The following is a 26136-nucleotide window of genomic DNA, read 5'->3' as shown; positions in this document are numbered from 1 at the left end:
TTCCGGTTTGATTTAGAGGTCTATTCTGATGTAATGGAGATTTAGGCTTCATGTTTCAAGTCAAATCTGGCTGTTATAAACCTAATTGTATTTTTCATTATTTAAAAATACATTTTCATTTAAAATTTATTAACTATTTTAATTAAGGGCAACGAAAGATCGAGATGCTCGGTTATCATCTGTTACTAAATGGGAAGATTTCACAGCTGCTCTTGAAGAAAAAAACATTTTACTTGCACCATTTTGTGGAGAGATATCGTGTGAAGATAACATTAAGAACGACAGTGCAAGGTATTTTGAAACATATTAAAAATAATTTTATGACACTGATCCTAACAATAGTAAATTCAATTACATACATTTAATTCAAACATTTCTTGGATGTTAGTATTATTAATATGAATACCAATTCAAAAAGAGATTTAGAGCACATGTTAAATGAACTCTACTAATCTTGATTTTTGTTACTCTTTCATTTTTATAAAAATAGCATTTATGTTGTCTTAGTGTATAGTATTTCCGTTTATTAAGTTTTTTTTTTTATAACAGGACAGAAGACGACCCTAACGTTGATGTCAAGGCACCAGCCATGGGTGCGAAATCACTGTGCATACCATTTGAACCTCCAAGACAATTATCTGAATCTGACCGCTGCATACACCCGGCTTGTAAAAATAAGCCCAAGTTCATTACATTATTTGGAAGAAGTTACTGAATATAACAGTGGCATTTATGAATCATTGTTTTTAAGTAAAGCGTTTCACAAAAAAGATAAAATATAATTTATTTCAATATGGCATTGTATTATTTATATATAATCCTTTTTTATAAACAGAAAACTGGCAAGGCAAGTGAACAATGCATTGTTGCATTGTTCACTTTATTTACTTTTACTTTATTTACAGGTTTACAGGGACTTTATTTACAGGTTTCTTCTATTTTACGAGTTACTACAGTAAACAACACTGGAATAAGTCTGTAAACCAGAAATTCAGTACTTCACATTGTCATCTAATATAGGCAGAGTAGTGATATCCAGTGCTACACTCAAGATATGTACAAATAGGAACTTAAGACATTTTACAAACCATGTTTTCAGGATCATATAAATTTACAGATTTTTTTAGAATTGACAATAATTATCACTAAACCTACGACCTAAACTACGAAATGAAGAATTGTGGCTTTATTTTGTATGACGAAGCCCTTTTTTTTTTTTTTTTTTGGGGAATCCATTTACGGATACCCGGTCTGGGGGGGTAACGAACCGGGTTATGTCGGACTCCGGCGCCTCCTGAGAGGAAGAGGGGGACGAGGAGGGCCAAGGTCCTCCACCTCCCCGAATTCCTCACAAGAGACTACGCCTTGAAAAAGGCGCGCGAAGCACTTGCCCCGCAGAACGACTACCGACTAAACCCCATCGAGCTCCACCACACCGGATACACCAGACCTACGGTACCGCAGTGCGCGCCGAAAGTCCGCCTTTGCCGGTACCCGTCCTGATAAGACGGGATTTGATGATTGTATGACGATGCCCTGCATATGTCCCTGCTTATGGCATTCTGCTGCACTCATTTCAGGGATCTCCCACTGTGACACCATCCTGCGGGTCTTGTGCCACCCCCCATTCCCTGCATGACAAGGCCTATGGATTGGTTATCCAAAGAAAGCTATCCAAATCTGCCTATTTAACAAATTAAAAACTGTACAGGCTAATTTACTTTACTCCCTACATTATTTATTATTATTATACATTAATAGAGTAGAAGTAATTTAAAGAGATAAGATGATTTAAACAAGCTAAGTGTTGAGAAAGTAATGGAGGTCAGTCGTATATCTCAATCGCCAAATTAATGACTTTTTCTCATGTAAAATAAAAATCTTAAGTGTTAAAGTTCAATTGTATAATATCACAACTACCCTAATTTTTTATAGTGTTTCATCACTAGAAAGGATGTATGAAAAACTCATGTTAACTCTTTTCTAAATATTATAACAGAAAGAATACAAAATATTTTTAATCATGTAATAATTAAGACTTGCACTAAAAGAAACAGGTGCATTACTAAGCTACAAAGAAAAAATCATACGGCACAGCTGCTGTGTAGAGCACTATTTTAATATTATTTAATATCTATAAAGTTTACTTTATGTAATAGTTTTCATGATAATTGCATATTTCAGTTCTTCATATATGTATAATATGTAATTAAATTAAAAACACTTATGATATATTGAAAGATGTCGAATATAAAACTTTCTGATTTTCAAAATATTTAAGAGTTCTTTTTTAATTAAGATTATAAAAATATGATCATAGTTTTTCAATGTGAAAAATTAAATTATTCACTTTCTGAATTATAAACATTTGATACTCCCAATTTTTGCAAAGATTCTTGTAACAATTTTATTCTTTTCTTCTTTTCATTCAAAATTTGGACAAACTTTGCATATAATGTTTCTTCAACTGTTGTCTTGATGTCTACAAATTTCTCTATAGTGTTTTTACACTTTTCTAATTCTTCTTCTTGAGCTTTAGTTTTTACTTTATTATTTCTAATGGTTGTTTTTAATTGTTCGTTTTCTTGTAACAAATTATCAATTAAAGTCTCCCTGGTTGTGGGTACATCATCCCAAACTACATTTACTGTACCTTGTATAACTTTTTTTCCTTCAAATCTTTTTTTCCATGTAAATTTTGAAGATGATTTATCTTTAAGTGAACTAAAGTCGTAGTCAAAGTCACTGTTATTTTGTCTAAATGCTCTTTTAACATTTTCGATAAATTCTTCCTCAGAATCATCAGTATACTCTTCTCTATATTTATTTGCTGATTGAATGGAATATTCACCAGACCAACTTGAATTGTCTTTATTGATATAAATATAAAATAGTTCTTCAGGATTCCATCTCCAAAGTACTTTTAAATAAAATGTTTTTTCTTGTACAGTGTGCTTGGTTATAAATATTTCATGTTCCATGACAGAATTACTTAGAGCAAAATCATCAAATAATCGTTTTCTTATTTTCACAGATACCGATCCACTGTAAATATTAAAGTATTTTTTATGCACTTTGATACACTGAACCTGTCCATATAAATACAATAAATAATGCGGTTTAACCTTTTTTTGGTTTAAGATTACGACAATAATATTTTCATGCGATAAGAAAAAAATTTTTTGATTTTTATTATGGGGTTTTATTACCTGGTAACTAAGACTTTTAAGTCATGTCTTATTTTAACTTATATATTTATTTTTATGAAAAATTATAATATGGAGTGAAATGAAATGAAATGAAATGAGATGAGATGATATGGTATAAAATGTAATCTCAGTAAAATGGTGGTCATTTACGGAGATTTTTTCAGTGGACTTTTTGCAGGATCGTAGAAGTTACGTCCAGCGACTTTGTTTCATTTTCCCACATATGTGCACTTTTACAGTTATTAAACAGTTAATAAACCACCGATATTACACATTTAAACCTGAAGAAACACGACATAAACAAAATAAAACAAATCACACAACTTCACTCCTCGCGTTCCCGCCAAAAGGCTTACAATATTTTGCCAATAAGGCATAGATTGTACACTAAAATAAGGCGAAGATAATATTTTTTAATAAATACTGCATTGCATTACATACATACATTTCTGTTATAATCTATGAACTATGAATATATTACCATACATTTTTTAAGGGATTTTATGACCTGGTAACTAAAGGTCAACTTTAGGTCATATCTTAATTTAATTTATATTCTTATCATCTAATTTATATCTTATAGTCATTTTTCATAAAAGTAAGAATGTTAAAATAAGACATGACTTAAAGGTCTTAGTTACCAGATCATAAAATCCCATAAAAATATCAGATACTTGTCGAAAATAAATAACCCCTATTATAAAAGTAAACCTTGTGATTTAATTCAGTACCTACTACTAAAAATGAGCTGCAGTGAAGATAATGAAGATTCTCATGTGGACGAAATTGAAGACAACGAAAGGGTAAAATTTTGTTTCGTATATATACAAAACTACATGTTTTGAAATGTTATTGAATAGAGGTAGAAGTTTCATTAACGTTCATCTGATTTTTAGACGTCAATACGATCAGAATTGGCTTCCTTATCTTTTGAAGTACTTCAACAATTGAAGGAAAAAATTGGAGCTAAAGTCTACAAAGAGGCATTGTTTGGAACTAAAGAAAAAGTAAACGTTCCGCCTAAAGTGTTCAAAAGAGAAAACAAAAACAGACCAAGAGAAATCAGTTCAAAGAAACCAGTGCCAGTAGTTCAGGTTGCACATGTGAAGAAGAAAGAAGTAAGAGACCCAAGGTACTATATGAAGCCCATATAAATAAACCAGCACAATAGAATCATGTTACTACTTGTATTACTTAAGGAAATCACAGTTCTCCTCCTCGTGTTGTTTCCTCACTGCTGAGGATGTGGCCATCATGCTCAGACAGGATTTTATTTTTTATGTTGTCTTTCCAGTTTTTCCGATAATTGGCCGTGAGAGGGGCTTTGGGGAATGGGGTTTCTAGTGTGGTGCAGATTTGATCAAACCAACTTGTCATGTTTTTTAGAAATTGTTTTCATTGGCCAGTACTTTGATATAGGAAAAAAACTCTGGACTTTAAGAGTTAGTTTTGGTTACATGAAGCTCTGAAATAAAACAACCATAATTCTTGTTTTCTTTCACAGTGTTTGTATCCAGATAGGGATTGTGAGGGTTGAAATTTTAATCCCATTTGAATTGTAACCATCTTATAAAGGTTATTTAGGAAAGACATTGTCACACACAAGGTCAACTCTGACTGAAAGTAGATTAATAAATATGGGAAATTAAGGTTACAAATAAGGCAGAATGTACCAAATATTTTTGTTACAGGTTTGACCCATTATGTGGAGAATTTGATAAGAAGCAATTTTCACAGAATTATGGTTTTCTGTCTGAACTTCGTATGAAAGATATTAAGGCTGCTAGACAAGAACTGAGAGAAACAACTGATCCAGAGAAACAAATAAAATTACGTAGATTATTGCAAAGATTGAATGATCAGCATAAAGCATGCAAAAGAAACAAGTTGGACAGAGAAGTTGCACAAAAGAATAGAGATGATATTGAAAAGCAATTCCGTGAGGGCAAACAGCCACACTTCAAGAACAAATGTAAATACTTGTTACTATATTTATCTTTATTAAAAGTAAAAAGTCAGACATTTATGATTTCAACATTTCAAATTGTAATTAGTGTTGTATGGTTTCATATTCATTATAGGTTGGCTTCATATGCCAACATTTTAATGAAATGTATTATATTAATAGTTGAACTAATAATATAAAAAAATATCTTCAATTGCATTATGAATAAAATAAATATCTGATCTACATAAGTCATTTCTGCAATGCATTAAGTGACTTACAAATCTATTTGTATGTGATTTATATGTATACCAAAACTGTTTTCTTGATTAATTGATTGATTCATTGGCCACGACTAAAGTGATTGGTGCCATGTTGTTGTTTTTTATTTATATAACTGTTAGTTTCAATTTAGCTACTCATACTTGTATTTCTATAGCTCATCTCATAAATAACATTTGCTTAAATGACAATATGAGACCTAGAAATAAATTAAATTTTTTGGGTTCCTTAATTTTTCAGCTGAACTACGTGTAGAAGCTTTGGTTAAGCAATATGAAAGTCTGAAAAACGAAGGAACTAGCCGTGTGCAGCGACACTTGAAGCGAAGAGAACAAAAAATGAAGAAACGATCACATAGAGCACCTGCTAGAGTTAAATAAAGCAAATTAAAAAAATATAGGTATATTTGGTGTTTTCTTTCAATACTTTTGCAGTTTAATTTATTTATAATAGTTTATAATATATTAATTTTTTTCAGGAAAATGCTCTAAACACTATTTTTATGTACCTATAGATTTTGATTTATTTAATATTCAAAGTTAAGTTGCAGATACTAATTATAAATTTATTAGGTTTACATACGAAATTTTGCAGTATACAAAAAGTGAATTTTTTATTACTATCAATAGGCCAGCGCAGTGAAGAAGGAGTGGTATATGGGAGCGAACAAAGTTTTCAAAGTAATTTACGACAGTACAGTTTCCGTCACGGTCCCTCAGCTGGTGATCTTCTTGTATACCTTACTCACAGGTGGGCTGAAGCCTTGGAGAGCAAGGGCGAGGCTCTTGCTGTGAGCCTTGATATCGCGAAGGCCTTCGACAGGATTTGGCATAGGGCACTTCTGTCGAAGCTATCGTCTTACGGAATCCCCGAGGGTCTCTGCAAGTGGATCGCTAGCTTTTTGGATGGGCGGAGCATCGCGGTCGTTGTAGACATTGACTGTTCTGATACCATGACCATTAACGCTGGCGCTCCACAAGTTTCGGTGCTCTCCCCCACGCTTTTCATCCTGTATATATCAATGACATGCTATCTATTAATGGCATGCATTGCTATGCGGATGACAGCACGGAGGATGCGCTATATACCGGCCATCAGTCTCTCTCGGAGCATGGTGCAAGAGAGACGGTGAGTTCTCCTCCACGGTGTTTTCCGAGCGCTATGACATGTCCTTCTTCAAACGAGGCTTGTGGAGAGTATGAAGCTGTAGGCAGCGGCTTGGCTCTGTCCCTGGCATTGCTGAAGTCCATGGGCGATGGTAACCACTCACCATCAGGTGGGCCTTGTGCTCGTCTGCCTACAAAGGCAATAAAATAAAAATTTGGACTGCCTCTTGGATGGATATTACATTTTTTTCCGTCAAGAATTTGTATAACCCTTTAAGCGCGAACCTTCGATAGATCGAGTCTCTATATTCTAGAGAAGTAGAAGTCAGTCGGCGCAATTTCTGGTGATTACGGTGGGTAACGCAACACTTCCAACCCTTCTCTTCAAACTTAGAGGCCATCTGTTGTGCCGTATTATGTCAAGTGTTGTCGTTAACAAAAAGTCGTTTTAAAAACAAGAGCAGTGCTTCGCAGATTTTACCACCGATCCGGATCCGGATCTTCTCAGTGGGTCGCGTTTCCGATCCGGTGGTAGATTCTGCGAAGCGTGGCTCTTGCTAGTGTTTGTGTTAGCAACGTCGTCAGGTTTGAGCCCCGAGAGCTCATCTACAAGCTCGGCGAATCTAGCATAACCTCTCGAGGTTAATAGAATAGATAGGAAAAAGGAATATATCAAGGAATAGATAGGCTGCAGTGACAATAAAACAGTACTTTCATAAACTTTTGATGTATTACAACTAAAATGCGCCCACCAACTCTACGGTCCTAAAAACTTTTCAGGTAACAACGTAATTACAAAATATTAGCAAGTATCGAGGTTCCAGGAATTTGATTCAGATACATTCGCATCATTCAGTATGTTTACTTTGAGCCATAGACCTATATAGTAGGGACACGACATATTGTTCTATACGTACAATTGCTTATATAAATAGCACCCATTTTGAAGGCACATACATAAACATATATCTATCTCGTTCTTACTCAGCACTTTAACTCGCAGGAAAACAATATAACAGTATTTCAGTGCGTATATAAAATGAAACATGAATATACGTAAATATCTCCGTCTCCGTCTAATGAGGCCGAAAATCCGCCATGTTTAGCGCGCCAAATGTCATTGTCACGTCAGTTCGGCCGTCTGTTTTGGGTTGTACATTATTTATTGACTTTGATATCGATTTAATATGATTGATTATATAAAATTTCATAATTTATCATGCTTAAAACATACAAAAATAATAATTAAAACGTATTTTATAGGATCTCAAGAAAGTCGATGCCCTAAAACTATTATCTATATGTATTTAAATTCATTATGGAGCCCTCATCCGAAAAATCCATTTTTCGGTCGGAATCTATTGATCATGACACTAATCATAAATACCACTTTAAAATATGTCATCAAAACATATTTAGACATTCTGTTTAGATATTTCGGGAAAAAGGCTACCGACAAAATCTCTTCGGAACCATTTAAATAAAATAGTTTAATTCCGCAGTGAGTAAAACACTATTGTAAATTTGTTAAATATTTAATAATTAAGTGATTTTAGAGAGGAAGTCACAAGGAATGACGTTTGTAATTAATGAATAAATGTTCTGTAGGTGTTTTTTTTCCACGCGGTCCCTTGATAAGTTTAAAATTTGAATCACTCTCAAGCGAAAGTGATTCAAATGGTGCGGCGCACCTTCCTTGGGGTGCGCTGCGGTAGTATGTTACGGACTTTAGAGTCAGCAAAACAATTAAAATAGATTGTTATAGTCTAAGAAAAATACGTACTCAAAAGACGATAACATTTAGCATGCTAGTAATGGGCTGATGGCTTTGAACTACGCCATATCTTTATGTTTTGCGACAAACGACAACTTTATAAAATCAGTGTAGCAACTTTTAAAAATCATCATATCGTTTACTTGGCAAATTCGAAGGACGAACTTGTCTTAGATTTCACCCATCTAAATCATATCATATTTGCACATAACAATATACCTACTTACTTCCCATTAAAGTATAAATTCTACAAATAAATAATACTCAACAATATTTAAAATAAAATGAGCCAAGAACGTTTATCGATAAAACCTGATAACATTGAAATCTTTTGTACAGCACTAAAGCTGCCATGTTTTGTGGCCAGATGACGTCACAGTGGCACGAAATTTTGGTTGACGTTTCATTTCCATAGGTTTCCTACTTCATTGCTTTGAGCTTCTTGTCTAATAAGCTCCAAATAACCGTCATAATTTTAAGATTAGCATTTAAGGTATTCCATTCCAGTTTTGACTTAATAAAACAAGACAAGTTAAATAAATTGCTTTATTAAACAACACAATATTCTTAGTAAACCTGGGGTGCAATGAAACCGTTTCTCGTGCCGACATGGAAACATATTTTTATCTATATATAAAATTGGAGTGTCTGTTTGTAATATTGAAATAACCGCTTTTTATTACATGCATATGAATATTTAATATACGGTACATACACCAAAATAGCATTTTTTACAATTTTTGTCTGTCTGTCTATCTGTGTCTGTCTGTTTGTTCCGGCTAATCTCTGGAACGGCTGGACCGATTTTCACGGAACTTTCACTGACAGGTAGCTGATGATATAAGGAGTTATTTAGGTTACTTTTTTTAGACTAGCTTCGCCGCGCGGCGTCACCCGCGTTCGACAATAACCGCGGGTAACATCGCGGGACTCAACTATCTATGCATATAAATTTAATGTTTCCGAAGCGAAGCGAGGGCGGGCCGCTAGTATTTAATAAAATAGTAGGTATCTTAAAGTGCTTGCTGTTCAATTTATAAATATACGTCTCCAACGTCATATCTGTAGTATAGGGGTAGCGCATTAGCCGACTTTTAATCGAGTGTATTACATTTTTTTTGTGAAATAATTATTTTTGAACGTGATTTTCTAGTGTTGTCGTGTTAAATATGGCCAGCTCTATTACTCGTCTTCATTTTACAGAATGGCCTCAAAAACCCCGTAGTCAATTAAAATGTTGTAGTTTAGGGTTAACCGCTGAATAATTTTTGAACTTCATCGGAAATTTGGTTGGCGTATCGCAAGCCGTTGAGTATCAGTCTGTCCAGGGGTGGACCTGGCTTTATGGAATCACCGGACCTGGAAGAAAGAATATTAAGTGTTCAAAATTGCAAGCGTAGACGCCATACGGCCAGTAATTACGCACATTATAAGAAAGAGGTTTTAAGTGTTTAAATGAAATCGATAGTTTAATTATTATTATTATTAGTGAATCAAATGAAAACGAACTTGCAACGAATTTCCCAAGGTTTATTCGTGTAGTAGATGTGCATTGATATAACGCCGTACTTTTCCGTCCAATCTCGTAGGCAGTCAGGGGCGTGTGGTATTGCCAGCTACAAATAAACTACAGTTTAATTGAGGGACATCTCATTATTGAAGCGTCCGTCGTTCATTAGGAAAGACGTAAACTTGCAAGTTGCAACTATGTTTTAATACGTTATTGTAGGTAGAGTAAATTATTCGACGACATGGTTAAAGGGCTTTTTGGCGGGAACGCGAGGAGTGAAGTTGTGTGATTTGTTTTATTTTGTCTATTTCGTGTTTCTTCGGGTTTAAATGTGTAATAATGGTGGTTTATTAACTGTTTAATATCTGTGAAAGTGCACAAATGTGGGAAAATGAAATAAAGCCGCTGGACGTAACTTCTCGGGATCCTCCAAAAAGTCCACTGAAAAAATCTTAGTAAATGACCACCATTTTACTGAGATTATACTTCATCCCGTATCATCTCATTTAATTTCATCTCAGTGGATTAATGTCTCAAATTAATCATCTTCATTTCATTTCACTCCATAATATCATTTTTCATAAAAATATGAATATAAATTAAAATAAGACATGACTTAAAGGTCTCAGTTACCAGGTCATAAAATTCCTTAAAAAAAACATGGTTAAAACTTCTAATGTTTATCAGATGCGACCATAGATTATACACTTAAGATGCGACCAAACTTTAAGCTTACATAAACTTATATAATCTTTAAACGTTTTGAGCTCGTGATTTTATAAATTAGACAAAAAACCACCTAATCGTATGCGTATATCCACGATTTTTATAAAAAGTACTGTATCCGTCATAATTAGTTTTCGTTTCGAGAAATTGTGTCTGACTATGTCTGAGACTATCAACGACTTTCATGACGGCTATATGGTGTAATTAAATCAAAGGAACCTTGAAGTGAATTACTTAATTAAGAATATAGCGCTCTAAGTGCTCGTGGTAGGCGGGGTAATTGTGTCCGAGCACACATGAGGGTTCATGTCATCATCACCATTCTGTTCAATTCTGATTCCTAGCCTAAATCTTATATATCTTAAGGCAGCATTCACTTTGGTATATAGCAAAACATTAAACAAACTCGGACACCACAAGCTACAGCAATTAGTTCGCAATTTTCCATTCATAAGCCTTCAAAAATATTCTAAAATTCTTCTTATCAGCCCACAACTGTCTACTGCTGGACATAGGCCTCCCCCAAGCCTCACCACAAAGACCGGTCCTCAATAGATCGTCGGTCCATCTTGTAGGAGGCCTACCCACGCTACGTCTGCCGGTACGCGGTCGCCACTTAAGAACTTTCTGGCCCCAATAGCCATCCGGTCTAATTCTAACATAGCCATACTTCTAATATAGCCTACTAATAATTGCTGTCTCGTGCCTAACCCAGACCGACCATTTCCATGATTAAATTAACTCAAAACACAACAGGTACGTGTTCTCTTGATCACCTAATACCTACATACTGAATGATGATACTCATTGTCCTACCTCTGTTGCTCGTCTGGCCCCTGGAACTGTTTCAAACCAGTTTCGATCTTTCAGATTTTTCTTGTTTAGTTTCCCTATGGTCTGAAAGCCGGTGCCAACCAGTTCGCTGTCCGTGATTAATGCGAACCACAGTAGCATTTCTTCGCAGTCCATTTTTCTTGTCATGTTGTAGTAATAGTGTGTGCCTTTGAAAATGTTTCGAACTTAAAAGTCAACACTAATTTATAATATAGGAACTATTATTTAACAAGTCATTACGGTCATTACCACGATTTTAACTTTAACGAGTTCTCGACACTACGACATTATTCTAAGCGCCAAGATTAAGGATAGACTATCACACTACAAGAAATCGTAATAAAAACTAGTGCTTATAATGTAGATCTACATTATAGATACACTTTTACTGGTGGTAGGACCTCTTGTGAGTCCGCACGGGTGGGTACCATCACCCTGCCTCTTTCTGCCGTGAAGTAGTGATGCGTTTCGGTTTGTAGGGTGGGGCAGCCGTTTTAACTATACTTGAGACCTTAGAACTTATATCTCAAGGTGGGTGGTGTATTTACGTTTTGGATGTCTGTGGGCTCCAGTAACCGCTTAACACCAGGTGGGCCGTGAGCTCGTCCAACCATCTAAGCAATAAAAAAAAAACTCTGCATTCTGCATCTACATTGTAGATAACTAGTGTGATAGTCTATCCTTAATCTTGGCGCTTATAATAATGTTAGATAGACGCAAAAGCTTAAATTTATATTTTGTATTTTTATTGCTGTGCATAAAATCGGCCATTGATCTCATGGGCCACTCGTTTTACGGTCGTATTGCTTTTTCTAATAAAGATAACAAGTTAGTTATAATTGTGTACTTTCAGTATTAGTAATACGATATTTTTTGTTCTTTTAAAATACGATTTCGAAATAATATGGATTTTCAGTGAATAATTGAATAACGTTTTACGAACAATCCGTACCAATTTTGGTACATTACTACATATTAAATTATATCGAGGGGTGAATCATTTAAGCGACATTTTGCTTAATATGCGACATTTATATTTGTAATTAAAGGTCCATTTTATTCGGTATTAGTATCAACAATTCGATGTTTTTAATTGAACTTCAATTAAGTTTACCGCATTTAAATAGCTGAATAAGTTTTTTTGTTATGATATTTTTTCCAAAATTTAAACCTTAAATGACTCCCTTGTAAAGTTGCAAAGCTGTCACTTAAATCCAATAGCTTTTCACCCCTCGATATGAATTGATGAGTATGTGACGTATTTGCATTTGTTTATTCAACTAAAGATAAATTTTACAGTACCCATGTTAGGGATGCAATTCTGTTTTTTGAAGAAAGTGCTGTTTAGTTCAGCTTCTGTAGTGGGGATTCGGAGAAGGTGAGCGTCTGGTCCGGCGACCCACACTCCACCGTCCTGCAATGTAGCTCCGTTTTCTATTTGTGGACCGGCTCCGGCCTTCAGAGATTCTAGAAAGACAGTCTACGTCATTTCCATCCTTTCTCTGGAAGCTTAAAAGCTATTTAAATCATTTTGTTCTGTTTATTTTAGCCTATCCTTACAAATGGTAATCTGCAAGTGTTGCGTTGAATGTATTTGAGGCATAATTTTTGCTACTACATTCGATTCTGAATTAAAGCCCTTTTCTCTTTAAGCATGGCTTGAATAAGCCTCCAGTTTTAAGGCTTGGCTTGTGTATTTATGGTATTTCCGCTTTCTATGAGCGACGGTGATCCTTCAACATCAGGCAGGCCGTAAGCACGTCTGCTTTTGAAAGAAAAAAACAAATTTAAATTGAAAAGTACCTTCTGACACATAGTATTGAGTGGCTGTCCAATAGTCCCTAGAGGGTTCTCCTTCCGCGGGAGCAGCGTACCATTTCACGAACTTTTTCTCGGGCTTGATAACAGAAGATTCAAACTCGTCGACCGGAATCTGGCAAAGGTTCTCTTCATGAATTAAATTGTTTTTTTTTTGTGACTTCAATTGTTACTGTATGAATAAATACGTTGAAATCGATAATAACCTATATATGAGGCCGTCAGCGCAAAAGTGGCCTAAGCTTACCATAGCTATTAAGGAGCAATGAGGTTTAAGTTTTCATGAATTTGAATTTGAGTAGGCAAAAAAACAATATGCGCAATAATTATGTTTACAAAGCTGTCTGTTATCTATGGGTGAAACTATGGATAGGCCGGTTTTGCATCAAAATGTATTATATTTTAAATCAATTCCATTATACGTCATAATTATAAGCTTGTTTATAAAAAAATGTGGGTTAGGCCACTTTTGCACTGATGGCCTCATATGTATATTTTTCTACCTAATCGCTGGTAGCCTAAGGGGCTATTCCAGCTATGCCCGGACGGGTAGGTGAGCTCACGGGCTTAACCTGAGAGAATTTTTGCTAACACTAGCCCTAGCAAGAGCAGTGTTTCACAGAGTCTACGACAGGATCGGAATCGCGACCCACTGAGAAGATCCGGTGAGAAACTCAGAGGGCTGATCTAACCTATTATATTTTAAGTTGATCAAAATTTTGTAATTTTATGTATACAATAAAATACATTGGTACCATGCTTCCCAGGGTACCTTAAAGGACTACTTTATTCGTTTTTTAAATTTATTTAAAAAACTACTTATTTAATTTTCAATAACATTTAATTGGGCAATCATGAAAATAAGATTCAATTGCCTCATATTTATTTAATATCATATAATAATAATAATACGTCCTTTGAATTGTTTGATTTTGTTGTATCATTGCTTTGTTCACAACGAATCATTACTAGCCATAATTTATTTGAATCGTGTATGTCACGTTGACATAAGTTTTCCCTCTCCTTCCCTTGCAGCAAGTTTCTAAACGGAATTATCGCCATAAGAAAATATTTCAATCCCGAAATGCTGATGTCATTGAATTTCAGCCTGAATACTTAAATAATCGTTTACAATAATGCAAAATTATGTAACATTTAAACACTTCGATTTTAAATACTATATATTTTTATCTACTATTTCTGTATAGTGAATTCGAACACATGATTTAGGTCTTGACAGTTGCAGAGTTGTTGTGTCTATTTATAGGCGCTAGGAACTGCTTAACACCAGTCCACTTCGATAAAGCGGCACGACACGAAAATCCTCTCATCGTGGCCGCCGAAAACTACATAGCCGATCCTGCGGACCAAATGGTAAACAGTCGACGTTGCCCAAAACACGTCATTTCGGATCCTCCCGATCCAGTAACGGTTCTTTTAGGTACCCCAAGCACCGGTCATGGTTCACGTCGAACCCGTCGCTTGCGATGAAGGGCTCGGCGGGTAATAATTTACTGGGTTAATACCCACAGACACAGCCCACTGAGTTTCTCGCCGGATCTTCTCAGTGGGTTGCGTTTCCGATCTGGTGGTAGATTCTGCGAAGCACGGCTCTTGCTAGAGTTCGTGTAAGGAACTTCGTCAGGTTTGAGCCCCGTGAGCTCACCTAGTAGTCAAGGTTACGCTGACATGGTCTCTCTAGACCATCAGCTAAGGTAGGAAAAAAATATTGAACAACAGTAAGGCAAAGTCTCAAGCCGTGAACCTCTAAAAATGAAATAAAATTTTCAAGTGCATACTCTATCGTACCAGACTATAGTTATATTGGCGGCATCTTTAGCCCCTGTAGACTTGATTCGAATAAATTAGATAATCGTCGTAATTTCTCGAAACCGACGGATGCAAATTGACCGCTCAAGACCCAGGAAGAGAATTGTATTTTATCTTTTGTTTTGTAATTGTAAAGTAAACATTTTATGGTTTAAATTAGTATTAGTTCATGCTTTCATAATTTGTTCTCATAATTCAATAGTTCAATACAGATGATCTTTATTTATTTTAATATATTTTTGGTGTGCAATACAATATATAATACAATAATAATATAAAACAAAAAACGAAAAGTACTGCTAATGCGTTTGTTTATTCGTGATCTATGACATTTTGTCCGATTAAGCTGAAACTTTGTAACTTTCTTTTATTTTTTTATTTTTTTTATTGCTTAGATGGATGGACGAGCTCACAGCCCACCTGATGTTAAGTGGTTACTGGAGCCCATAGACATCTACAACGTAAATGCGCTACCCACCTCGAGATATAAGTTCTAAGGTCTCAGTATAGTTACAACGGCTACCCCACCCTTCGAACCGAAACGCATTACTGCTTCACGGCGGAAATAAGCGGGGTGGTGGTACCTACCCGGTTGTCGGCATTATAAAGAAAGTGTATTTACTATATTTAAGGTTTGTAAATTAAATACATAAAGTGAACTGACTATCGCTTTTCATTTTATTTCATTTTGTTTCCTGCCTATGCTGCTAGCCTTGAGATATCAGCTTCTCCTTGTCGTGTAGGTGAGCTCACGGGGTTCAAACCGGGTGTGTTGCTAACACTGGCCCTAGCAAGAGCAGTCCTTCCCAGAATCTACCACCGGATCGGAAACACGACCCACTGAGAAGATCCGGCGAGAAACCCAGTGGGCTTTTTTTCATAAGCGAGTTTGTATGTTGTTGGTAATGGGTAGCTCAGATTCAAAACTAATAAATAAGAGTGCACAGGCACAGTATACGGCTTGTATATTCACATATATTATTACAAAATTCTCGTAGTTTTTTTTAATTGTTTTTTCGTCTAGTGAACCAGTTCATTTGTTATTAACTTATTACCTTAGCCTATGGATATCAACAAAGTCAACTCGTCACCGTCACCCATCTTGAGACATAAGTTCTATATTACAACGCTTACCCCGCCATTCAAACTGAGCCTACAGAGTTTCTCGCAGGATCTTCTCAGTGGGTCGCATTTCCGATCTGGTGGTAGATTCTGCGAAGTACTGCTCTTGCTAGGGTCAGTGTTAGCATCACTCCGGTTTGAGCCCCGTGAGCTCACCTACTTGATAAGGTTACATTGAAATAGCCTCTCAGGGGCTGATATCAGCCTAGGTAGGGAAACGATTTTTTTTTACCTGGAACGCATTACTGCTTGACTGCAAAAACAGGTAGGAAGGTGGTACCTACCCGTGCGCACTCACAAAACGCCCTACCACCAATATAATTTTCATTTTAAAAGTGTTACTTTATTATTAGGTACACAATCGAAATAAAATCTTGTATTTAAATGCAGAACGACTGTCGAAGAACCTTTTGAACGACAGTCAATTGGTAACCAAGACCTGTATTCATTGATTCAAAAGATATAAATACTTACAGCTATTTGCAAGCCGGCAACGAAGCCTGAAGTATCGTATAGTGGGCAGACAACCCTTCCCGGAGGACAGTACATCCTTAACTCGAGAATAGGTCCCGGCGGTGGTTCAGTCCTGCGCCAACCGTCATTTTCTGCATCCTTTATGGTGCGCGGTATGCTGTAGAAGTATTCGATGTCCGCCAGGGCGTCTGACCAGCCGAATTTTACTGAATAATCACAAAGTTTCATTACGTAACGTTGTATACAAAATTGGTTGCTACATTTTACTGGTGGTAGGACCTCTTGTGAGTCCGCACGGGTAGGTACCACCACCCCACCTATTTCTGCCGTGAAGCAGTAATGCGTTTCGGCTTGAAGGGTGGGGCAGTCGTAACTATACTGAGACCTTGGAACTCATATCTCAAGGTGGGTGGCGCATTTACGTTGTAAATGTCTATCTATGGGCTAGAGTCAACACCAGGTGGGCTGTGACATCGTCCACCCAATTAAGCAATAAAAAAAAATTGGTAAAAGAAAATTAAATCTAATATATAAAATTCTCGTGTCACAGTTTTCGTTGCCACACTCCTCCGAAACGGCTTGACCGATTTTGATGAAAATTTTTATGCATATTCAGTAAGCCTGAGAATCGGCTACTATCTATTTTTCATACCCCTAAGTGATTAGGGTTGTCCACCCCTAACATTTTTTTTTTATGTGGACATTTTTTTTGTTATAATGAGGTATTATGTGGTTGAATGAGGTTTTGTTATTTTTATTATATATTCCCTCATCGTTCACAGCACTACATACCTCTTTCACTCATTTACCACATCCTTACACACTTACAATAAGTTAGTTTTTATTTCTACACTAGAAATTCCCTAGAAATCTTATGTATGGCAAAACAATGTTTGCCGGGTCAGCATTATATAAAAATGAATTGCTGTTCGTTAGTCTCGCTAAAACTCGAGAACGGCTGGACCGATTTGGTTAATTTTGGTCTTGAATTATTTGTGGAAGGCCAGAGAAGGTTTAAAAGGTAAATAAATATGAAAATGCTCAGCATTAAATAAAAATAACAATTTTGTTTTTCCTTTGATGTGTCCCCCGTCAGACGGATTCCTTTTGTTTATTTTAAGTTTATTCTACACAGAATTTTAGGTCTTTTTTTTTTATCGATTGAGGCACTACGAAGTGTGCCGGGTCAGCTAGTCACTCTATAAATATTACGCTGTCTTTAGGTCAGTTATGTTAGTTCAAAAAGTGAATTTAGTTTTATTACGTAAAGTTACGTACAAAATTTCGTGCTATTTGATAAAAGAAAATCAAACCGCTGTCTATAAACATTACACTGTCTTTATGGAAGTTAATTTAGTTTTGAATACGCTCAGTGTGCTTCCAGAATCGAGCAATATATTTATTTAGTGATATATATAATTATGTACATAGGGACATTTGTTGATTGTGTTACATCTTGAATTCGCGTGATGTGCTTTTGTGTTCACAACAGTCTAGATGACTATAAACAAACAGTTTGTAAATATGATTTCATGATTATTAATTGGCTTACCCCGGAGACCGTCGTACTGGAATCCTGAAACAAAAAGGAGGAGGACTTCACTATATGGAATTCCATAATGTTCCAAAAATAATCTTTTTTTTTTTTTTTTTGTGATTGAAAGTTTACTGGTGGCCCGAAGGCCTTTCCAGTTTCACCAGGACAGGTGGGCGAGCAAAGGCTCAGCCAAGAGGGGTGGGATTTGCTAACAACTGCCCGAGCGCCTCCGAAGGAGACCTAACTACTCAAGAGCAATTGTTTCGCGAATGAATCTACTACCGGATCGGAATCGCGACCCGCTGAGAAGATCCGGCGAGAAACTCAGCGGGCTGATGCATGGGTTAGGTTGCACGTCGACCTCTTTGTCGAGTTCGACGAGTACGGTTACCGGGGTCCCTAAGCCTGCCCCTAGTATTAGAGCTGAAGGCATCTAATGCAAAGGTTATTGGATCTGATGGATCCGTAAGGACGTGTCTAGGGCGTCGACGGTGACTGGCTCCTGCATGATCAGGATTCGGGGAGTAGTCAGCGGCGGCAACGATAAGGCGATTATCATGACGCATAGCCTTATCGAAGTATCGTTCCGACGCTGACTTCATGTATTTCCGAATTGATTCGAGGCCCAGGTCGTCGTGTAGGTCAACGTTCCTCACGAACCACGGAGCCCCGACAGCTAACCTGCAAAAGCGGGATTGTAGGGATTGGAGGGTGTCTATGTGTGTGCGGGCCGCGTGAGCGAACACCACACTCGCGTAAGTCATGACGGGCCTTATGCAAGTTTTGTAAAGTGTCACCTTGTTCCGAAGGGACATTTTACTCCGCTTACAGATCATGGGGTAGAGTCTACCGAGAATAAACGCGGCACGGTCACGGACTGATTTTATATGCGGGCGGAATGTCATCGATGCATCCAGGGTAACGCCCAGGTACTTGACCTTCCTGGCCCAGGGTATGGGTTGTCTAAAGAGAGTAATCGGGGGTGTGAGATTCCTCCTCCTAATCCGGGAGGAAATCCGTGTGGAGTTTCCCCTCTGAAATAGCACCGCAGTACTTTTCGCTGGGTTGATGTCTATGCGCCATTTTCGGAACCACTGTCCTAGGGCTAGGGCTGCGCTCTGAAGCTTCTTCGCGATTAGGGACTTATTTCTACTAGAATAGTAAACAGTCGTGTCGTCGGCGAATAAAGCTAAATGGGTCGGCGGCGACCGGGGAATATCGTTGACGAATAAGCTAAATAGGAGGGGTGAGAGGACAGAGCCTTGCGGGACTCCAGCTGTGAGAGGTCGTGGGGAGGAGCGGGTTCCCTCGACTCGATATCGAAAAGAGCGGTTCGTCAAGAAGTCCCGTATGATGAGCACGAGACTATCCGGCACGCCCATGTTGAATAGTTTGAAAATCAAACCGTTGTGCCAGACTTTGTCGAACGCTTTTGCGACGTCGAAGAAGAGAGCTCCCGTGTATAACGGTTTTGGTCGATTAAGCCCCACAAGAATGTGCTCCGTGAGGCGGTGCACCTGTTGAACGCATGAGTGATTTGTACGGAATCCGAATTGTTCATCGATAAGAATGCCCTTGGATGAGACGAAGTCTCTGAGGCGTTTGTAGAGCAGACGCTCATACAGTTTGCCTAGAGACATGAGGAGGCTAATCGGGCGGTAGCTCGTCGGATGATTTTTTGGTTTACCGGGTTTATGTATGCCGATAACGTCCGCTTCTTTCCACACCGCGGGAAAGATACAGTTCGCCATAGCGGCATTGAAAATAGATGCCAACATCACGATGAGTTGGACGGGTAGAAGTTTAATAACGCGGTTAGATATACAGTCGGAACCGGGAGCCTTGCGAGGACGTAGGTCTTTGATCAAGTCTTTAACTTCTATCGGGGTGACGGGTGGTAACGCATCCGATGGTGGCAAGGAGGCTCTGCGTTCTACCTCACTGTCTACTAATTCTACATGAACAGGGTCCACGGATTGAGTGCTGGGCGTGCACTGGGTTTGCAATGTATCGGCCAGCAGCTCTGCTTTTTCGTCATCATCGAACGCCGCGAGTCGGCCTGAGGGGCCTACGAGGGGGGGCATAGTTACTACCGTATCCGATTTGAGAGTACGAGCTAAGCGGTAGTAAGACCTTTGGGAGGGCGCGAGTCCTTCTAAGAAATCAGACCATCTGGCATCTCGGACTTCGGCGATGCGAGACTTTACGTCGCGTTGTAGGGCACGCATTCGAATACGATTTTCCGCGGTAGGATACCTGTCGTAGGCGCGTATCGAGGCATTCTTAGCTCTAAGGAGTTCCCTAATATCGTCGGACAATTTGAAGCGGTGAAGGAAGTCCTCCGCTACAACTTGTTTCGATGACCTATCTAATGTCGAGGTGATGTGTGACGTTAACATGTCTATGGCTTCAGCGGTATCCTGAGGAGACGGGATAGAGTCCGGGTTAAACGGGAGCGATGGTGGATCAGATTCAGCCAGGCTGATGCCCAGCGTGTGCCAATCCACCACAGTCCTCGTGACGGGAACGGAATCGGGAGCGCGACCGAGCTTCATAACGACGGGACGGTGGTCTGAATCTAACTCTGAAACTACTTCGATCGAGTGTAAGCGCAGAGTTACGTTTTTTAATAACGCTATGTCGAGTATATCCGGGCGATGCGCGATATTTAGCGGGTAGTGAGTCGGGGTTAGCGGAGCGACGATATCGAAGGCGAGATCATCGACTAACGCGTCAAGCCGCCTGCCATTCGGGGTTGTGGTGTGTGAGTTCCACCTAATGTGTTTACAATTTAGGTCGCCCGCCAGAATGACAGAGCTCCCCATACCGAGCAGCGCCTCGATATCACTGCTTAGAACGATCTTATCCGGTGGAAGATAAACGGACGCGATAACGATCGGCGCGTGTCCCGTCAGTGAGATTCGGCACACTGATGCTTCGATATTAGCGAGCGCGGGAGGATCGAGCGGGACGCAATGCAGGGCTCTTCTATAGTAAATGACGGTACCACCACCACGGGCAGAGAGCCTGTCGTTCCTGACCATGTTATAGTTCGCGATTTTAGGGTCACGGCGCGCGGGCTTAAGTAGGGTCTCCTGCACTAAAAAGATATCAATTTGGTGGTCACGCAAAAAGTCAGAAACCTGATCACGTTGATTTGCGAGACCGTAAGCGTTAAAAAATCCTATCGTTACGGATAGGGGCTTTATTCTACTTATATACGCCATTGATTACCGGCGGAGTGAGGGGAGGACGTACGTATTTAATGACGCGTATACGTCGGCGTATTCCTGCACAACGGCGATAAAGTGTTGTGCAGTGGAGGCAGCGCGAATGGCGTCGCCCAAAGCGTTAACGCGCTCAAAGTTGATCGACTGAAAGAAGTCGATCGCTAAAGCGAGATTGTCGGACGCGGTCGGAGGGCAAGTCGCGGGAGAGGGACGAGTCGCGGGGGCGGGACGAATCGCGGAGGAGGGAGTTGTAGCCGTGTTCGTGTACGGCAGCGGTTTTGCCCAGGCCGAGACACTGGGCACCGCCGCCGGAACGAACGCTGGCTTAGCCTGCGACGCAGAGGGTGCTGAGGCTTTGATGTCTGGGCCGGAAGCTCGGAGGCGGTTTTGGCGGGCGACGCGGCGATTTATTTTAGGGGCTCGGGGGCAACCACGGTAATTCGCGGGGTGACCCTGTGTTCGACACAGGACGCAGCTAGGCGGTTCCGTCGCGGTTTTTTGGTCGCGAGCGCAGAGGGCCGTGGCGTGATCGCCCAAACACTTAACACATCGGGGGCGCGCGTGACAGTTACGGGAAGAGTGCCCGTACAATTGACAGTTATGGCACTGGCTAGGAGTGCCTTTTTTATGGGGGGCTTCGACAGCGATACCAGAGAGCCTACAGACGGTCTGTGTGTTAAAGATTTTCTTACCCTCGGGGGTAGGCTGGAGAGCGACTAGAACCATATTATATGGCTCCCTACCGCGACCAGTGTGCATACGGTGCACAGAATTCACTGGTAGGCCTTGTTCTAACAGGTCGGCTTTTACGAGCTCTACATCTAACTCTTTAGGGATTCCGCGTATTACAACGCGGAGTTCGCGCTCCTCCTGGAGCGTATACGTATGGAAACTTATACGCTCCTTACGGAGGTAAGAAGAGAGGGCCCTATGGTCGTCGGGTGTTTGAACCTTAATTTGAATGCCGTTCGCGAGGTTACGGGCATTCGTGAAATTTATATTTTTGGCCTTAAGGGCCAGGCAAACTCGATCCCAAGCTGCCTTCTCCTGAAGGATAACCGGGGGAGGGGTCTGGGTTTTATTTTGTGCCACCGGACGCGGCGACGGAGTGGCACGGGCTGGGGGCGCAACGGGAGTCTGAGGGCGGGGGCGCGACGCGTTCACGGCTTTGCTAATTTTAGCGGCCGCGGGAGCTCGAGACTCCGCGGCACGCTTCTTACCCTTCTGTACCAGGGTGAATCCATCCGTCGATGAGGCGGGGGCGAGGTCGACCTCCATGTCCGAGTCAGAGTCGGAGCACGAGGAGGCGGGTGCAGGCGACCTACGAGCAAGTGTAGGTGTTTTAGAGGGCGCGACGGAGGCCGCGGATGATCGCTCAGCTGAAACGATGGTCACGGCGGACGACGCAGCAGCTTTTCTCGCCAGTATAGGCGACACGGGAGCGGCAGGCACGACAGAGGCTGCGGTGCTCAATGCAGAAGCTCTGCACGCAGGTACAGGCGACGCAGGAGCAGCGAGCGCGGCGGAGTCCTCGAGAGGGCTCGCAGTGTGATTGGCCTTGAAGGCCAAAAACTCCGAGGCGAGCTGTGGGTGGCGAAGTCGGAGGAATTCCGCGAATACAGCGTCCATGATCGCTGAGTACCCAGGTGGGGCGGCCCCGGGTCTTGAAAACACTCGCCTTGCGGCGAGGCCCCAACTTCTCGGACCTGAGCGGTTCTATTGAACACAGGTGGCAATGCGGCGCGATTACTACAGGACAAAGAAAAATCACAACAAAACAGAAATTACGAAAAGAAACAAAAACAAATAAATACTTGCAGGAAACCACTTTGTCGGCAGATGTACCACGAACACAGAAACAACAAAAGGAAACAAAACAAATAAAAACTTCCAGAAAGAGCACTTAGTCGGCAGATGTACCACGAACACAGGCCGCGCGAACAATGGCCGGGCTAACAAAAGCCGGGCGAACAAAGACCGGGCGATCGAATGGACGATGAGCACGTCCGCACGTGACGGGTGCCTCTATCGGAATGACCAAAAATAATCACTACGACGTGGTGACTATTATATATTCTTCCTATATTGAAAAAAAAAAGAATTGGCCCTTTCCTTCATGAATTTTATTGTCTTTTGACGGACAATTCGTTAAAAGTATTTCAATAGAATTACTTGCGCGTGACGTTCTCACGTATGTAATACGTACTGGAATAATAATCCATTAAAATTTAATCCACGTATTTTTCAAGCCGGCTTTTCCCCTAGTAATTTCGATAAAAATACCTCTCTCAAAAAATCGTCTGTGGTATAGTCTCTCAAAAACTCTTTTAATGCTCGAAATAATAGCTAAATATGAATTAGTTACATCGTTAATACAATAGTTCGTTTTTAATCTTTAAAAGGATGTCAAATACTTTTAAAATATGATTTTTTAAAGCTAATTAAAAGTAGGCAGGTAGCATTTATTAAAAATAAAAACAACTCTATGAAACTATAAAACTTAGATTAGATTCGTTTAGTTAAATAAAACTTGGTAATGATATGTATATGTCGCAGGCAATTTGTATGATTCCGCCGTTTACAAACGGCGTCGTCATTTTAAAAACGCTCGCCAGTATGTAAAATGCCGAAGGCAAAATGATAACTCGTTCAATTGTTATAATTTCGACATTGGTTGTAGTTTTAGGGTGACCATAATAAAATGTAGTTTATAATAATTATCAGCCTTTATTTCCGCAATCAAGTACTAATGAAGATTTCAAGTAAGACTAAATTATGTGCTTTGTTCTCTTGAAGTACTGGCCTAGTTAAAATATTTAAATAACAAAACAAAATTTAAATGACAATAATAAAACTTATATGGATAATATGACACTTTCAAATAAAAACAAACAGGTCATTTATGTAAAATCATATTTTGTAGTCTGAAGTATTCATCATTCTTAGAAGACATTTCCCTAAATTAGTAAATGAAGATTATTTAAAAAATTAACGTTTCTTGATTTATTTTTAAATAAAAAGTAACAAAAGTAACAATAAAAATGTATATTACTTATTTGCGCATGTCCCATTTCATGACTAAAAAACACCAAGGCATTATAATATTTAAGTTACAAAGCAGATAAATTGACATAACGATACGAATAAATCGATCGCTTTTCTCTCAATAATAATCCTTCATTCAATCTATCAGGATACTGAATTTTGTCTCGACCACCATGTCCGTAACCTCTATGAATCTCTAACAATACATCGTAATATTCTTCTAACGGTATTACACGAACGGTTGGACTGCCAAGGCTATTCCTTTTTAAATAAGGCAGTCCAATTCACTGATGCTCATAACCTCGAATTTTTTTGACCTGCAGGAGTCCTCCGGGAACCAGATTCTGTGGCCACCTTAGCCTTTTTTAGGTGCCGGATAACCTCAAAAATTTTACTATTTGTCCAAAGCTTTTTTACAGCTTCCGTTTGAGAATTGTATATTTTTTTTAATTCACTATAATATAAAGCTTTAAAATCTTCTAAAATGTCTTCTCCACACGAAATATTTGCAGTTTTCAGTTATTTTTTGAGACACAAAATGACGCCATTGTTATTGTTTTGATCAACAGTGGCGCGCGTGGTAAAAAAATGAACTAAATACTTCAATTTGCCGCGGCATTATGAAAACGGCGTTTGAATTGTCGATGTTATGTTGTGGCATATTATAAAGTGACACGGCAATATACATTTTGCCTTCGGCATTTTACATAATGGCGAGCGTTTTTAAAATGACGACGCCGTTTGTAAACGGCGGAATCATACAAATTGCCTGCGACATATACATTCTAAATAATTTTGCATTTAAATATATTTTTTTAGTCTACCTACTGCTAATATCTTCGAAGGGTTATATGTTGATTTCACCGAATGCGTAGACGAGCTCACAGGACTCAGCCTAAGAGAATTTAATAAAATAAAATACTAAATACTATCAATCTTAAAGGTAGTGAAGTAGTTGTGTACACATTAAATAAGATTATTACACTATTGATATCCATAACAAAGAGGCCATAGACCGCACAATCAATGTCTTTCACATCGATTACTATAGAATACAGAAACTACTAGAATTGCTTTTGGTTGATAGACGAGACGGTATTGTAACTAAAACGCAAAACGTTAATTCAATAATAATCTACGTACCGTACGAATAAGAGCCGAGTACAATAATAATCACGAGTTTTGAATCCATATCGCTTGTTCAACACTACGTTTGTTATGTGATCGCGAACTGACCGCCAACTCACAACACAACGGACTGCGCTCGCGTCGCGTATCCCCTCAATTGATTAAGTACAAGTACCTACACTTGGGAGAGCAGACAATCGTTCTATTATATTTGTAAACTATTATGTTATATAACAGGAAACACTGAGTACTTCATTTATTTAATATCTACGCCTGTACACATATTGGTTATTTTCTCTATTCTTTTACGGGTATGTATTGGCATATAATATGTTAGGTTTTATTAAGTAACCTTCAAATGTAATAAGCATTTAATAGTGGAGGTAGATTTAAAAAATGTGAAGCGAATCCTTTAACGAATTTAAAACACATTTTTACATTGTTGGCTGTTGGCTGTTGGTGAAAATATCCTGTAGTGCTTTCAGTTCTAAAATCCCGTGGTTGTGAGAGCTCAATTTCAATTATAGTGTGTTCTAATGTTTTCTGTGCAATATACTATATTTCTA

General features: G+C 38.9%; 3 protein-coding genes and 1 non-coding gene across 7 annotated transcripts in view; 2 read left to right on the top strand and 2 right to left on the bottom strand.

Annotated features, from left to right (window-relative positions):
- The window catches only part of LOC101739247 (bifunctional glutamate/proline--tRNA ligase), a 57987-nt gene extending 57193 nt beyond the window's left edge, over nt 1–794 (top strand). For all 3 annotated transcript variants that reach the window (XM_021346875.3, XM_021346871.3, XM_062676159.1), the window contains 2 exons: nt 148–291; nt 550–794. In XM_021346875.3, the coding sequence (XP_021202550.3) occupies nt 148–291; nt 550–715 (310 nt within the window). In that variant the 3' untranslated portion in view covers nt 716–794. The remainder of the gene's footprint in view (nt 1–147; nt 292–549) is intronic.
- A 1095-nt stretch (nt 795–1889) lies between these two features.
- On the bottom strand, nt 1890–3190 carry LOC101740898 (uncharacterized). Its single transcript, XR_009976712.1, has 2 exons — nt 3126–3190; nt 1890–3045 (listed from the first exon to the last, which is right to left on the bottom strand). It is a non-coding gene; the product is annotated as an uncharacterized LOC101740898 (transcript).
- Nucleotides 3191–3696: 506 nt separating this feature from the next.
- On the top strand, nt 3697–5841 carry LOC101739383 (uncharacterized). 2 transcript variants are annotated; one of them, XM_012689953.4, is made up of 4 exons: nt 3769–4012; nt 4106–4341; nt 4901–5181; nt 5677–5841. In XM_012689953.4, exons 1-4 carry the CDS (start codon nt 3953–3955, stop codon nt 5814–5816), a joined length of 717 nt encoding a protein of 238 aa, XP_012545407.2. In that variant the 5' UTR covers nt 3769–3952; the 3' UTR covers nt 5817–5841. The 2 variants fall into 2 exon arrangements, with proteins under 2 accessions (XP_062532179.1, XP_012545407.2); XM_062676195.1 differs by having other exon boundaries at nt 3697–4012; nt 4901–5725.
- Nucleotides 5842–8848: 3007 nt separating this feature from the next.
- Nucleotides 8849–25912, bottom strand: LOC101741041 (uncharacterized). Its single transcript, XM_038020363.2, has 8 exons — nt 25586–25912; nt 18183–18206; nt 16631–16836; nt 13190–13319; nt 12689–12853; nt 11369–11553; nt 9826–9932; nt 8849–9675 (listed from the first exon to the last, which is right to left on the bottom strand). Exons 1-8 carry the CDS (start codon nt 25632–25634, stop codon nt 9567–9569), a joined length of 975 nt encoding a protein of 324 aa, XP_037876291.1. The 5' UTR covers nt 25635–25912; the 3' UTR covers nt 8849–9566.
- Nucleotides 25913–26136: the final 224 nt, after the last annotated feature.

The sequence above is a fragment of the Bombyx mori genome, chromosome 25, assembly GCF_030269925.1.
Source record: "Bombyx mori chromosome 25, ASM3026992v2".
Classification (NCBI taxonomy): Eukaryota; Metazoa; Arthropoda; class Insecta; order Lepidoptera; family Bombycidae; genus Bombyx; species Bombyx mori.
Note: the sequence above shows the minus strand (reverse complement) of the source record. Positions and strands in the feature narration are given on the sequence as shown.

What these genes read in the sequence shown, in the direction of transcription:
- LOC101741041 (XM_038020363.2), bottom strand. Translation starts at nt 25,634, where the DNA reads ATGGATTCAAAACTCGTGATTATTATTGTACTCGGCTCTTATTCGTAC. An exon ending in CCAGTACGACGGTCTCCGGG is followed by an intron (nt 16,837 to 18,182) that starts GTAAGCCAATTA and finishes GTGATTATTCAG; the next exon opens with TAAAATTCGGCTGGTCAGAC. An exon ending in GGGCCAGACGAGCAACAGAG is followed by an intron (nt 9,933 to 11,368) that starts GTAGGACAATGA and finishes GTTTATTTGTAG; the next exon opens with CTGGCAATACCACACGCCCC.
- LOC101739383 (XM_062676195.1), top strand. Translation starts at nt 3,953, where the DNA reads ATGAGCTGCAGTGAAGATAATGAAGATTCTCATGTGGACGAAATTGAA. An exon ending in AAATTGAAGACAACGAAAGG is followed by an intron (nt 4,013 to 4,105) that starts GTAAAATTTTGT and finishes TCTGATTTTTAG; the next exon opens with ACGTCAATACGATCAGAATT. An exon ending in AAAGAAGTAAGAGACCCAAG is followed by an intron (nt 4,342 to 4,900) that starts GTACTATATGAA and finishes TTTTTGTTACAG; the next exon opens with GTTTGACCCATTATGTGGAG.